General features: G+C 53.6%; 1 protein-coding gene across 7 annotated transcripts in view; it reads left to right on the top strand.

Moving 5' to 3' along the window:
* The window catches only part of Nphp4 (nephrocystin 4), an 82,287-nt gene that overhangs the window by 54,071 nt on the left and 14,598 nt on the right, over positions 1 to 13,618 (top strand). For all 7 annotated transcript variants that reach the window (XR_007593746.1, XR_007593747.1, XM_050153263.1 and 4 more), the window contains 3 exons: positions 535 to 722; positions 6,580 to 6,740; positions 9,627 to 9,807. Coding sequence is in view for 5 of the 7 variants with exons in the window: in XM_050153263.1 (XP_050009220.1) it covers positions 535 to 722; positions 6,580 to 6,740; positions 9,627 to 9,807 (530 nt within the window). In the remaining 2 variants the exon portion in view is untranslated. The remainder of the gene's footprint in view (positions 1 to 534; positions 723 to 6,579; positions 6,741 to 9,626; positions 9,808 to 13,618) is intronic.

Genomic DNA, 13,618 nt, shown 5'->3' with positions numbered 1-13,618 from the left:
TGGTGGCATGCAAGCAGACACGGTGCTGGAGAGGCAGATGAGAGTTCTTACATCTTGACCTTGCAGGCAGCAGCAGGAAGTGGTCTGAGACACTGGGCGTGACTTGAGCATATATGAGATCTCAGAGTCCACCCCACAGTGACACACTTCCTCCAACAAGGTCATACTTCCTAATATTGCCATTCCTGTGAGCTTATGGGGGCCATTTCATTCAGATCACAACTGAGTCAGTAATCAGTTACATTCATCTTAAACATTGGTGTTTTTCTCATCCTGACTCCAGACTGACTGGCTGTTTTCACCACCTTGTGCCATCTTCTGGGCTAATTTAAACCTGCCCCATGCATGCCCAGTTCTCAGACTCCAGTGTTGCCCACAGCAGCTCCTCCAGCCAGGAGGTCATGGTACCTGGAATAGCCACCATCCTGTCCTCCGAGAGGACAAAGGTGCTCTTGGCAGTAACTGAGGAACCTGTCCTGTCCCTGGGCATGTCCCACGCTGGGATGTCTGATTATCCCCTGTTGTTGTGTTCAGAGCGGCCCAAGACTGCCCAGGAGCACCATGGCCACAGACCGTGTATTTCACCTTCCAGTTTTACCGTTTTCCTCCTGAGACTACGCCACGCCTGCAGCTGGTGAAGCTGGATGGGACGGGCAAGAGCAGCTCCAGCTCCGTGTCCCACGTCCTCGTCCCCATTAATAAAGACGGCTCCTTTGATGCTGGTGAGTGGTGGATGCAAGAATGCCTTGCTAGACTTTATGTGGGGCTGTGATTTTAATAATTCCTTTTCTTTTTATTTGTGTGTCTGTCTGCATGTGGGTCTGTGTGTGTGTGTCTGTGTGCCTGAGTGTGTCTGTGTGTGTGTGTCTGTGTGTGTATGTGTCTGTATGTCTGTGTATGTATCTGTGTCTGTATGTCTGTATGTGTCTGTATGTCTGTATGTGTCTGTATGTATGTGTGCGTCTATGTGTCTGTGTCTGTATGTCTGTGTAAGTGTGTCTTTGTGTGTGTCCGTGTGCATGTCTGTTTGTGTGTGTACCTGCGTGTGTCTATATGTCTGTGTGTGTCTGTGTCTCTGTGTGTGTCTGTGTGTGCATGTGTGTGTGTCTGTATGTCTGTGTATGTGTCTGTGTCTGTATGTCTGTATGTGTATGTGTCTGTATGTCTGTATGTATGTGTGCGTCTATGTGTCTGTATGTCTGTGTAAGTGTGTCTTTGTGTGTGTCCATGTGCATATCTGTCTGTGTGTGTACCTGCGTGTGTCTATATGTCTGTGTGTGTCTGTGTCTCTGTGTGTGTCTGTGTATGTCTCTGTGTGTGTCTGTTTGTGTGAGTGTGTCCATGTGTGTGCATGTGTGTCTGTCTGTCTGTCTGTGTGTGTTGCTGTGTGCATGTGTGTTGCGTGTGTATAATTGTAATTAAAGACTAACAGCTGGAGTCCCCTTGCTGTAGTGGGTGGCGCTCTCACTTGTCGACTGTGCTCTCTGTAGTGAGGCCGGTTCTTTCCTTATTGTGAGCCTTGCTGTCCTGTGAGCTTCCATGACAGTCTAGACTCACTTTCTGTCTTGTGGCAGTGGCTCCCATATGCTTTCTGCTCCCTCCTTTTCTGGGCCCTGGGGGTGAGGTCAGGTGTGGGCTTAGATGCCGGTCTCTGGTTTTTACAGGAGCTTTTGTGGTTGTGATGTGACACCTTTGCAGCACTGGCCTGCTCTCTTGACGGCGCTGTGGGCGCTGTGTGTGCCCACTGGGCACGGGCTCTCTCAGTGGCGCTGTGGTCGCTGTGTGTGCCCACTGCATGTGGCTGAGTGTTTCTCCGGAGAGGACACAGAGTCATAGTCTGCTTTGGATGCCTCTGCTTGACAAGCAAATGCTCCCAGGATCTGTGCATCTCACCACCTGTCAGACATGGCTCACTTGGGACAGGCAGGATAAACAGTGGCGTGGTGTTTTGGTGTCTTCCGAGTGGCAGTGGCTTACTGCTCCAGGTCTCATTATACACTGATGGATTTAAATCACACAGGCCAGAAAGATATCTGATGCATTTTCCCGTTAGTGCAGGGGTCAATCTCATGAGACCACAATAGGGCCTGAACTGCTGCTGTCCCTTGATGTGGGCATTGATGGGGGAACTGCACTCAAATTCCAAGCCCCAGACAGACAGACGTGGCTCGGGTACAGGAGGGCGAGAGTCATGGGGGAATCGTGCATGAGGGAAGTGACTTGAGTCTGAGAGGCATTCACACACGCAGCGCGAGTGGGGGAAGAAATGTTGCCAGGCTAACGGGGAAAGGGCAAGCCCTGTGGCACAGGAGAGTCCCGCACACCTCTCCGGCAGAAACACATCCATGAGGATGGCTGGACGTGCAGCCTGAGAAGAAGGTTCTCAGAACTCGCGGTGAACGAGAACAACACACACTGGCGGTGCATGTGGAGGTGCTACGGCTTTTGTCAGAGGTGTGCGCTCACGTGAGAGTTACTACGTCAGATTGTATGCCATTCTCTGCCATGCTTTCTCCTTCCCCCAACTTTCTGAACTGATTAGAAAGATCAGAACACACTCCTAGCGATGAGTCTGTGCAGAAATCGGACTGGAAGTGGCTAATTTTAAACAGAACAACCGACAAGACCTCGTGTTGGGAGGAACGTAACAGGAGGGTGGACAAGAATGCCTCCAGAACAGCGGGAGGGCTCTGCTTGGTGGTCACCCTGGGGATCACAGGCACAAGAGCCAGAGGTCCCAATTTCCTTCCAAGGTCAGAATTAATGGTGCCAGGCAGTATAGAAAAAACATTTCTTTTATGTTGATTTATAACAAAGCAGTTCTGGGAACGTGCAGCTTCAGAGCCAGCTGTGCCCCGGCTTCTGCCTCTGAAGTGCTGTGGTAGGGTCAGCTGTAACAGCAGGCTGGTCCCTGTGGTAGGGTCAGCTGTATTAGCAGGCTGGCCCCCTGTGGTCAAACACAGGCTTTCTGCTGGTCTGAGCCCTCCTGGACTCCAGCCTCCACTGTTCCTGCATCAGGCCTGGATGGAGGAGGGTGGAACATCCCTGTCCCCTCCCCCCCATTGGATGGGCTGCCCCCTTCTGAAGACCAGAGTAGAGAAGCCAAAGAAGTCACTCCACATGGAAGTCCAAGGCCAGGGAAGGATGTCTTTGGAGACACTTCCTCGGCACTGTTGGTTCCAACTCTTTGGCCTTGACTCTTGAGTTAGTAGCCAGCCTGGAGTATGGTGTGTTCAGACCCTCTGAGAGGAGGCAACTGGCACTAAGATCGCCGTATCCGGCAAAGTTGCGTGCTGTGGGACAATATTCTTACACACTGTCAAGATTTGTCACTCGTATTGGGTTAATAAAACGCTGATTCATCCATACAATTATGTTCTTATGTATCAGCTTAAAAATAAACTTATTTGAAACAAGCCCTGTATCGCGGTGCACTTTAAAAACCAGACACAATGTTTTCAGAAGCTTTAATCACGGTGGGATGGTTGGAACTGCCCAGATGCTCTTCCAGAGATAAAGCATTAAGATACAAAGCATCAGTATCACAGGACACGAGGGAGCAAAGTGCAGAGGCAGCCTTACTTCTGCAGGCTGTGGCTGTTTCTTGTTTCCTATTTAATTAAACATCAGGATTTTCTTCATCCTTTCCTTTTTCTCCTCTCTGTCCTTTTGTTAAATGTGTGTGTGTGTGTGTGTGTACGTACGTGTGTGTCACTGTGTATTATGTGCACCATGTGCATGCAGTGCCCATGGAGGCCAGAAGAGGGCATCTGGCACCTTGGAACCATGTAGGTGCTGGGGGACCAAACTGGGTCTTAACTTCTGAGCCATCTTTTCAGCCCCTCTTTTTGCTATTTTTGATTATCAATTTGCCAATTTTCTCTCCTCACTTAACTCATTTTTCTTAAATCTTCTGCTTTTATAGATAAATGGTATGCAGGGCTATGAATTTTTCTCTGATGGTTGTAATGTGTCTCATTCACTTTCACTCTGACAAGTTGGCTTTCATTGTTTTTCTAGAAAACCTCCACCTCCTTCCTAAAGGATCTCACGTAGCCTAGGCTAGCCTTGAACTCACTTTGTAGCCCAGGTTGGCCTTGAACTCCTGATCCAGCTGTTTCCACCTCCCCAGTGCTGGGGTGACAGGCATGTGCCACTAAGTTAGGCTTTCTGGGGAACCTTTCTGTGTTCCCTTTAACATAGCTACTTAGGATTAAGTTGTGAATTTGTTTGTATTAAATATTTATTAACGATTTCTAGTTTATGGTGTGGTATTCAGAGATCAGAGTTGAATCATTTCTACTTTACGGGCTGTACTAAGGTTTTCTTTGTGGCTGAGTGTAGCCACGTTTATTGATGCTCTGAACGAGCTCACATTCTGTTCTTAGGGTTCACTGCTTGGTGTTCTCTACGGCTGCCTGTGGGGTAGGTAGACCCTGGGTTACTGGATCCTCCCTCTCTTGTGGGCTGCTAGATCTGCCCTTGAACAGAAAGGGGTACATACCATTGTCACGCTTCCTCTGTCCCCGCCCCCGTGTGCACCTGCGTTTCTGCCTTACTTGGTGCCTAGGTATTCGCGCTTTGGGGGTTCATCCTGAACTTTGGATGTCATCTAGATTGAACGAGTCTTGTCCTGTCTGTGGCAGGAGGCATTTATGAATCATGAAGTAGTGGCCGTGTTGAATCAGGAAATACACTAGTGTCTGAAGTGTCCACCAAGACTTGGGCCTGTGTGTGGGGCTGGGTGAGGAGGCCGCAAGGATGTTACCCAGAAAAGGCACAGATAGTAAGTGGTGAGGGCTGCACACTTTGGGAGGACAGTACCCCTGTCTGTGGGCCCTCTCTCAGTGTGGCATCATAGCTTCTGAGCCCTCAGGATGACACAGGGCTCTCAAAGGGTCTTCTGTAGGAGTTCCAGGCATGGCAGCCAAAGAGCTGTGGTCTTGGCTGGTCAGGAGCGCAGTGGGCTGTGCCCACAGTGTGAAGAGATGGCCAACTTGTTATGACTGGCCAGCAGGTGCCAGAATAAACAGCCCCGGGTCTGCTGCTCTGACTCCTGCCCAGTGGCAAATCCTCCACCTTAGTGCCACACAGACAGGTCCTGTGTGTCCTGTTTCCTCATGGTCCTTGTGCACGGCCTGGCATCTGGCATGGCACAGGGTTTGCTGAGAGAGGACTTGGTGGTAGCATCGAAGGGGCCTGGCAGCTGATGGATAGCATGTGATGGAGCAGGAGAGCCAGCCGGGTGGTGTTGGGAGGACACCACCTGGGAACATGAGGGTCCAACTTGGGACGTGCTGGACTCAGGGTGTCTGTCCCAGGACCAGGAGAAGCTGAGGTAGTGTGTGGTGGACCTGTGCCTCTCGTGTCTCTGGGGCTGGCACTGCTCCGCGGTCTTGGTCTGACACTGTGGTAAGCCCAGGCTTTGGTACCCACAAGGCTGCTTCAGAGCCCGTGGGTCTCTGAGAGATCTGGACAGGCTCTCGTCTGTGAACAGGTGGTCCTAAGCTCAGGGTTGGTGGTGACTTTGTCTGATCCCTCCTGAGAAGCCACAGTGGTGCATACTGGTCTTCTGTGTGACGGTTTTCGCTTGGCTCTTCTCGTGCTTTCCTCCCCCTGAGAGATGACCTGACCAGGCCTCACCTCACATGCCTGGGGTCTACCTCAGGCCATTTCTCAGGGCTGGAGCCCCACATCCTAGGCTGTGCCGTCTGACATCACACTCCCCCTTCACCAAAAAGGTGCCATCTGTCTTGACATCAGACAGGATGTTGGTCTTTGCAGCCCATGCAGCTGAGACATGAGACCAGGTACCTTGGGGGAGGGGGGGTGAGGAGCTGTTCGCTCTCTCTGGAGGTGGGGGCTCCGCTCATTGTGGTTTCATAGATATTGTTGGCACTATTGATAGAAGGGGGAAAAATGCTACTTTGAGTGTCTCTAGGCATTGCTGCTCCGTGCACTTTAACTAACGATGATATCAGTGTCAGCTTTGTCGATCCAGGATAAATGATCGTGTCTCTTCAGGAAGATGAAGGCAGAGGCCGCAGCCTGGCTACCATGTTAGTCAGCTTGATTGGTAGGTGCAGCCCCAGAGAGGCACCTGGGATTTCTCAGGGCCATTGTCCTACACTGAGGTAGCCCAGCAGGGGGAAGGTTCAGAAACCTTGATGCACACACGTGGGCACGTGTGTGTGTGCGCGCGTGTGTGTGTGTGTGTGTGTGTACATGCACATGTGACCCAGCCGTGACTGCGTGTGGACTGCACTCTTCTGAAGTTGTATGTGTAGAATAATAAACTCCCTGGTGAGCCTCACGGGCCGCCGTCCCATCCATCATCAGGACTCGGCGGAATCCGTAAGTCTTATTTTGGGAGCTTATTGTGCACACCGGAAAAGAGTACAGTCTCCTCGCGTTGTTAATTTGGATATTTTATGATGCTTTTGATTAATGTGTTTATTAACTGTCATTGTGACGGAAGCAGAAATTAGTAATCATGGCCAGAGCAGAAATATCTCCAGCACGTAAAGATGATAAATGGCTCCAATTACTCGTAGACTCACCCGGGCCCTCTCTCTCCAGGCTCTCCCGGCTTCCAGCTGAGGTACATGGTGGATCCCGGCTTCCTGAAGCCCGGCGAGCAGCGCTGGTTCACCCACTACCTGGCTGCTCAGACGCTGCAAGTCGACGTCTGGGACGGAGACTCTCTGCTCCTCATCGGGTCTGCTGGCGTCCAGATGAAGGTAGCCGCCTGCCGAAGGGACGGGAGGGGCGGGGCAGGGCAGGGCACTGCAGTGCTGTGGGCCAAGTCACCGTTCAGCCCGTGCCCTAGCGGTAGGGTCCCGACCCAGCACCAGGTTATGCCAGCCTCTTGTTGGCTAATGACAGGCGGTGCAGTGTTCTCTGCCCTCTGAGGGTACAGCCTTCTCCGTGGAGGCTAAAGTCTGCGGCCATGTGTTTCTTGGTGAGCTGTCTCCCATAGTGACCTGTCAGGTATGCCACCTTGTGGCTCTTCCAAAGGGACGATGTCGGCTGTCTAGGGGCAGGTGCTGGTCTCCTGATCAGAGGGGGGAATGACTGAGGTTTGGGGAGGTGACCTGGTTCCTATTGGCAGTAATGTGTGCCTTATTCCCTTCCTATACTGAGACTCCAACCCAGGACCTTGTGCATGCCAGGCAAGCACTCTGCTGCTGAGCTACACCCCAGCTTCTGCGTCATCTGCAGTGACTTTAGACTCTTCCTGTGCAGACACTGAGATCCATCACTCATCCCTGGGCTTTCTCCCCAAGCCGTCTTTCTCTGTGTGGTGAAGGGGACCCCAGAGGAGCAGCGTAAGGTCACCATGAAAATTCCTGGGCCGGCCTCAGCCCTGTGTCATCATGATCAATGCTGGTCCCTCCTAGATCCCAGCCACATTGTCCACCAGGCTCCCTGCCTTCATCCTGTCCTCAGGCACCGAGTCCCATGGATTCCAACTGTCACCCCTGTCTCTGTGTGCCTGACCCACAAATAGTACCCTCCTCTCTGAGGCTGTGCCAGTTCCTCCCTTTTTTCCTCCTTCTCCTTCTCTTAACTTGTCCTGCCTCCACTAACCACCTTGTTACTCTGGTGCGGGATAATTGTCTGTTTTCTGTCAATCATGTTTTAAATAAATGCTGATTGGCCAGGCAGGAAGTATAGACAAGTCAACCAGACAGGAAGTAGAGGTGGGACAATGAGAACAGGAGAATTCTGGGAAGAAGGAAGCTCTTCCCACAGTTCTGCCCAGATCACGGAAGAAGCAGGATGTTACCTGCCTTGCTGAAAAAGGTGCTGAGCCATGTGGCTAACATAGATAAGAATAATGGGTTAATATAAGCTACAAGAGCTAATAAGTAGCCTGAGCTAATGGGCCAGTCAGTTTTATAATCTTATGGAGATCTCTGTGTGATTTTCTCTGTGACTAAATGGCTGGGGGATTGGGCGGGACAGAAACCCTAACAAGCCGGCCCTTCATACTACATTACTCAGCATCCCTGGCGTTGGTGTCCTCTGTGAGGACGATGCTCCTTGGTTAGGGATAGTTTGTAGATGCTGGAGGCGGAGTCTGAAGCAAAGAGGAGTCAGGAAGGATATAAGGGAACCACAAGACAGCTATAGAAGCATGGAGGGCGGGGAGGCTTCTTCCTGGCCCCAGCTGGAGCTACCTTACTGGGTCTGTCTCCTTGGAAATTCCTTGGCCCGAGGAGGGCAATGGGTCCCCCAAAGCCACAGGTACAGGCAGCTCTGCCTGTGGGTGCTGGGAACTGAACTGGAAGAGCAGCAAATGCTCTCAGCTGCTGAGCCGCCTCTCTAGTCCCTCTACTTAACTTTTAAAGTTAAAAGGCAAAGAAGAATCCATGTTTGGTTTAAGGCCTCCTTGTGTGGCTGGAGCCCTAATGGCCTCCGTGCTTCTTTCAAGGAAGCCCTTGTCCACTTTGAGGTGACCTCTTGTTAACCCACTTCCAGTGGAGACAAGTTCACAGTCACGCTGATAGCCATCAGAACTGGGACTCTGGACAGTCCTTACTCTAATGCCCTTGCTCTTTGCCTCTGTGTGCCCGATATCACCTCCGAAGCAGTGGAGCGAGGGCTTCAGATAACACAGAGCAGCTGGGGCCTGCGAGGCTCTGCTCCTGATGGGCTCTGAGCAGCCACGCCTTTCCTTGCAGAGGTCCCATCTTTGCACCCAGCCTTCTGCTGTAGCAGACACCCGATGCCTTGTTCTGTTCACATCTCCTCGCTTCCTGCAAACGCTCGATGGTTTTCTATATTTCTGGGTCATTCTCCAAAGGCCTTGTCCTGTTTTCCGGTACCAGGGGCTCTTGAACCATGGATGCATGTGTGCTTGCTGTGATGTGCAGTTGTCACGGGCTGGCAGCCGTCGCTCAGCCTAGCACCTTCGCTTTCAGGGAAGATGCTCTCCTGGCTGCAGGAGAGTCAAGAGTTACAGAAGCTTGGACTGTGTTCTGGTTCTATCCTCCTGTCTGGCAGGAGGAAGCTCCAGGGCACATGAGCTGATGAGGTCCAAGCTGGCCTGGAGCATGTGATTCCGTCCCTAGTGCCCAGGCTGGCATGTGCTCAGGCAGAAGCTGGAGAGACGTGCTCAAGAGAGCCCTACGGATGCTATCCTGGGGCTGGGCTCTGTGTCAGTCCTCTGCTTCATGCTGGCACATAGGGTACCCCGGTCCAGAGCTGCCCGTATCCTGTGACCCCATCTGTCCCCTCCTCCAGTTAGCCTGTGGTCTCGTCCTTATGGGCTCTGCTGGGGGCCTCGGCCCGGCTTTCCTCCTGGCCCCTGTGCCACCTTCGCTATGAAATCCCAGTTTTCTCCAGAGAGGGGCTGGGCCAGTGCCTGCCTTGTTCTGCTGCCTGCATTTCTTCCCTTTGGAGGCTGGCTGGCTCCTGCCAGGCAGCTGGCAGGCCCTTGGTGCACCACAGTGCCACCCAGTGTTTATTCGGGGGGCAGACTGGGTTATGCTTTGTTTAAGCTGATATTTCTGACCTCATCTCCCCTTCAGTGTGGTAGGTGACCCAAGCTCTACAGCTGACGCCCTGCAGGGACCTACCTTCCTCCTCCTCCAGGGCTTCTCTCTCTCTTCCCTCTGCAGCACCTCCTTCGCCAAGGGCGGCCCGCTGTTCAGGTCTCCCACGAGTTGGAGGTCATGGCCACCGAGTATGAGCAGGAGACAATGGTGGTGAGTGGTGACATGGCTGGCTTTGGCAACGTCAAGCCCATCGGCGTCCACACGGTGGTGAAGGGCCGCCTGCACTTGACCTTGGCCAATGTGGGTAAGACTCCTGGCAGCTTCACCCGGTTCACCTGTTTTTGTGTTGTTTCTCCAGCACCAGCTTCCCTAGCTGGAGCAGGAAGGTAGCAGCCCCACAGTGGACATCCCACACTTTGTAGGAAACCAAGATTTGAGTGAGCGTGGCTTCCAGCCAGATCTTCACCCCTACACCTGTGCTGATGGCGAGCGTTCACTGCCTAGGTTCCAATGGGAGCTCAGAATCACCAGTCTTCTCCGGCTTGTCCACAGGTCATCTCGTGATCACTCCCAAACAGAGTGTCTAGGTGCCTGGGAGGTCCGACCTAGAATTCCAGCCCCAGAACTTGTCCATGAGAGAGAGAAGAGAATATCTGGAGTTTTCTGTGTAGCTCAGGGACACAGAAGGAGGAGAGCATTTCTTTTGACACTGGCTCAACGTGGCTCAGCCGCAGCCTGCTCGTTATTGTCCCTACCTGACCAGCGCGGGCAGGTGGTTGGGACTGGCTCTGGGTGGTCCTGCTTGGACTCTCCAGAGGTCATCACTGAGAACAGAGAAGTCTATGGACAGAAGATCAGGCACCTGTCTTGGGGAGGTGGGCCAGTAGGGAACCCTTCAGTGCTGGCAACATGCTTACTGGTCCTCCCTTGAGGGAACCCTAAAAGGTGGGTGATTTTCCTGCTAAAACTGAAAGTGTAGGGACTGGTTGTGGGAGGCCTTTGCTATGCCAGGACCAAGAACTCTGCCATCTTAATAGGAATTTTCCCATTCCTCAAAACCCAGCCTGGGTTTATGCCCAAGAGCCCCACGGGCCACATCCAGCCTGCGCTGAAGCACGGGTTTGCGGAGCTGCGGTGGCAGAGGAGGGAGCGCACAGCTCATTAAGTCTGGTTGGAGGTTTCTGCCTGCTTGTTTACAGATGTAAATCCGAGGCAGCTTGGAAAATAGACAATATGGAAACAGCAAAACTCAATTAGGTTCCTGAGAAATAAACGAGGCTCCTGTGAGAGGCGGGCTTTGCTCAGGAGCCCCAGCGACTCGGGGAGCCGCAGGACGTGCCGGCTCCAACCCCGGCGGCTCTTTTTATATTTAATTCGCCAGCCCCAGATGTGCAGTGGCTCCAGGTTTGAAAATCTTATCTCAGAAGAAAGATGGGCTCCGGTATATGTTATCTTAAACTGTCGTTTTCAGACTTGGCCTGCGAAAGGGAGATAAGCCCATGGGGGAGTGCCCGCGATGGCCAGCGCCAGGGACACTGGTGCGTGCGGCCCGTGAAGGGCGAGCGTACTGCAGCGTGTCGGTGGGGCCACCCGTCCCCCCCCCCCGCCCGGCCCCACTTTTTGTTAGGTAGCGGAAATGTTACGGCTTTCATTTCTCTATAAAACCAGTTTGGCGTAGCAGTCACGTTTCAGCAAATTGGATGCTGGCTGTGGAGGCCTTAGGGTGACAGACACAAAGCCTACACCTCGGCCTGGTCGCAGCTTCCTTCACAGTGGGATGGCCGCATGGGACAGAACGTAGGTGCCAGCAGCCACCTCTCCCCTGCTAGCTTGCTGGCTCGCTCTGCTTCCTCCCCCGGACCCTTGGGCTTCCTGTGCCTTTTCTTCATGTTGTCTTTTGTCCTTCAAGGACACTGCCTGCCTTCTCTCCAGTTACCCTGCTGAAGTAGGTGGGGGCGGACAGGGCCCTCGGGAGCCCGCTTGCAGAAGCCTTTGGGGATGCAGGCAGCAGGGCTGATGGCAGAGCCTAGGTTTAGAGAGCATCCATGATGATGAACTTGTGCTCTGGTGTGGGACTGACACCTGAGGAGTCACTTTGGGAGTCCCGTGCTGCAGATGAGTTGGTGACTCTGGCATAACCTTCCGTCCCCAGAGGGGAAGAAACTCTGTGCCAGATTAGGATGGCAGACTGTGCCTGCTGGCAACACCGTTGCCTTGTGCTGTTTCTGAAAACACACATGGAGGTGAGTTCATCCCACACAGTTTATTCCATCATCGACAAGCCGACCCTGTGCGTACGGCTGTTGCCAGGGGAGGTAGCACCGGGGCCAGCAGAATCCCTCGTCCAGGCTGACGGTGCCCAGCTCATCTCACTGCTGGAGCTGGTGTCACTGCCTACCCTCTGTGGTCCTGAGATCAAAGAATGGTGTCATCTACCCATGCCAAGCAGACTAATCTTGACCTTGATGTGTCTTCCCTGGTCTTTGTCTCTGGGAGCAGTGAATGTCATAGGCAGTGCTCACTGTGGTGGGAAATGGATAGACCCAAGGCCTGACTGAGCGACCCGCTGACCACTGGGTGATGGTCGACAAGAAAGCTAGGAACATCCTGAACTTCCTCCCCATGTGGTACAAATCCCCTGCCAAGTCAGTGTGCACCAGCTGCAGTGTTCCCACTGCCCGGTGACAGGCGTGTTCCATCTTGGAGTGATTCCCTGGGACGTGATGGAGGATTTGCCAAATGCTGCAGTCCACAAGCTGCCACCCTCTGCGTCTCACTCACCCGGAAGGAACAAGGCCGAGGGGCCTGGCTCGGCTCTGAGTGTGTGGGTGGGAAGCAGGCACCCAGAGGGGCCGAGTGGACATGGGAGTTTGGGGACTCCGGATAGAAGCGGACAGCCACAGATCTGCGGGGAGACAGAGACTGCATGTCTGTGGGGTGTGGCAAGGACACCCAAGCGTGTGACAGCTGAGGCTGTTGTGTTATCACGGGCCACAGAACCAGTACCAGAGCTGGGATGGGGGCAGGATGAGGGTGGACTGCCAGGACACCGGCTAGGATGACTCCCTGCTGGGAAAAGAGTTTGGGGACAGGTCAGCCTTGCCCTCTGGCACCCAGCACTGTGGCAGCTCGCGCTGGACACAGAAGCTAGCCATGAGCGGTGCGAGGAGGATGGTGCTCCAGTGCTTTCTAGAGTTCTGACCTGCAGGAGAGGCAGTGAGGCACCCAGCCGCCAAGGGATGACAAAGACCGTCTAATGAGGAGCAGCTTTCTGGTAGGAGAGGCTTTGCATACCCTCTGCCCTAAGGAACCCTCTCCCAGGTGGTCGCTGGAGTCAGTTCCTGTCTCTCCCCTTCAGCTGCTCTCTGAACTCGCTGACTCCTCTCAGCCTTGATGTGCTACACAGTCTTTGCCCTCACCCGTCTTTCTGGAGGGATGGTCGGCACGGCTCTGACACAGCTGGGGTTCCCAGATGTAGAATCTGAGACCCAGGCTGCTGTTCCTGAATTTGGGGCCACCTGTTTTCAGCTGCTTATAGACCCGTTAGATTGTGCGGAGGATGGAAGCCCAGTACAACTCTGCCCACATCCATGAGGATGCGTCTGTCAGGAGCTGAGATAAAAGGAGTGCCTCTCTCTCCAGGGGAACCTGGGTCAGACAGAAGGCATGGCTCACCGGGAGGGCTGCGGGCATGCGGAGGAACCCAGTGCTGAGTCGTCTGTGACAGGAGGAAGGCAGAGAGCAGGTGCATCTAGAATGAGGAAGAGGTCCCTGTGAACAGGAGGGCATGATGCGCCGGGGGACACCAGAGAGGCGGGCAGCCTGGGCAAGAGTTCCTGCTGGTGCCTGTCCCAAGAGGCGGTCAGGGTGCTGTGCCAGCATTGCTCTACCCTGCCCTGCCAAGGTTGGTAGGATGCTCAGCACAGGTGTGCCTTGGCAGTTGGGTGGTCCAGTCTGGAGTGTGATTCTTTAGCTAGGCTCTGTCTCACCCCAAGGGACTGACCCCTGTGGACTTGTGGGTCTGTGGGCAGATGCTGCCTCCTCGGGGCTCTATCTGCTTGCAATATCTCATAGCGACACTCTGGATCTGCTGGCAGGCAGTGTAGCCCGGCCTC

Source organism: Alexandromys fortis, unplaced genomic scaffold (genome assembly GCF_014885135.2).
Source record: "Alexandromys fortis isolate MF-2015 unplaced genomic scaffold, M_Fortis_MF-2015_v1.1 scaffold_88, whole genome shotgun sequence".
Classification (NCBI taxonomy): domain Eukaryota; kingdom Metazoa; phylum Chordata; class Mammalia; order Rodentia; family Cricetidae; genus Alexandromys; species Alexandromys fortis.
Note: the sequence above shows the minus strand (reverse complement) of the source record. Positions and strands in the feature narration are given on the sequence as shown.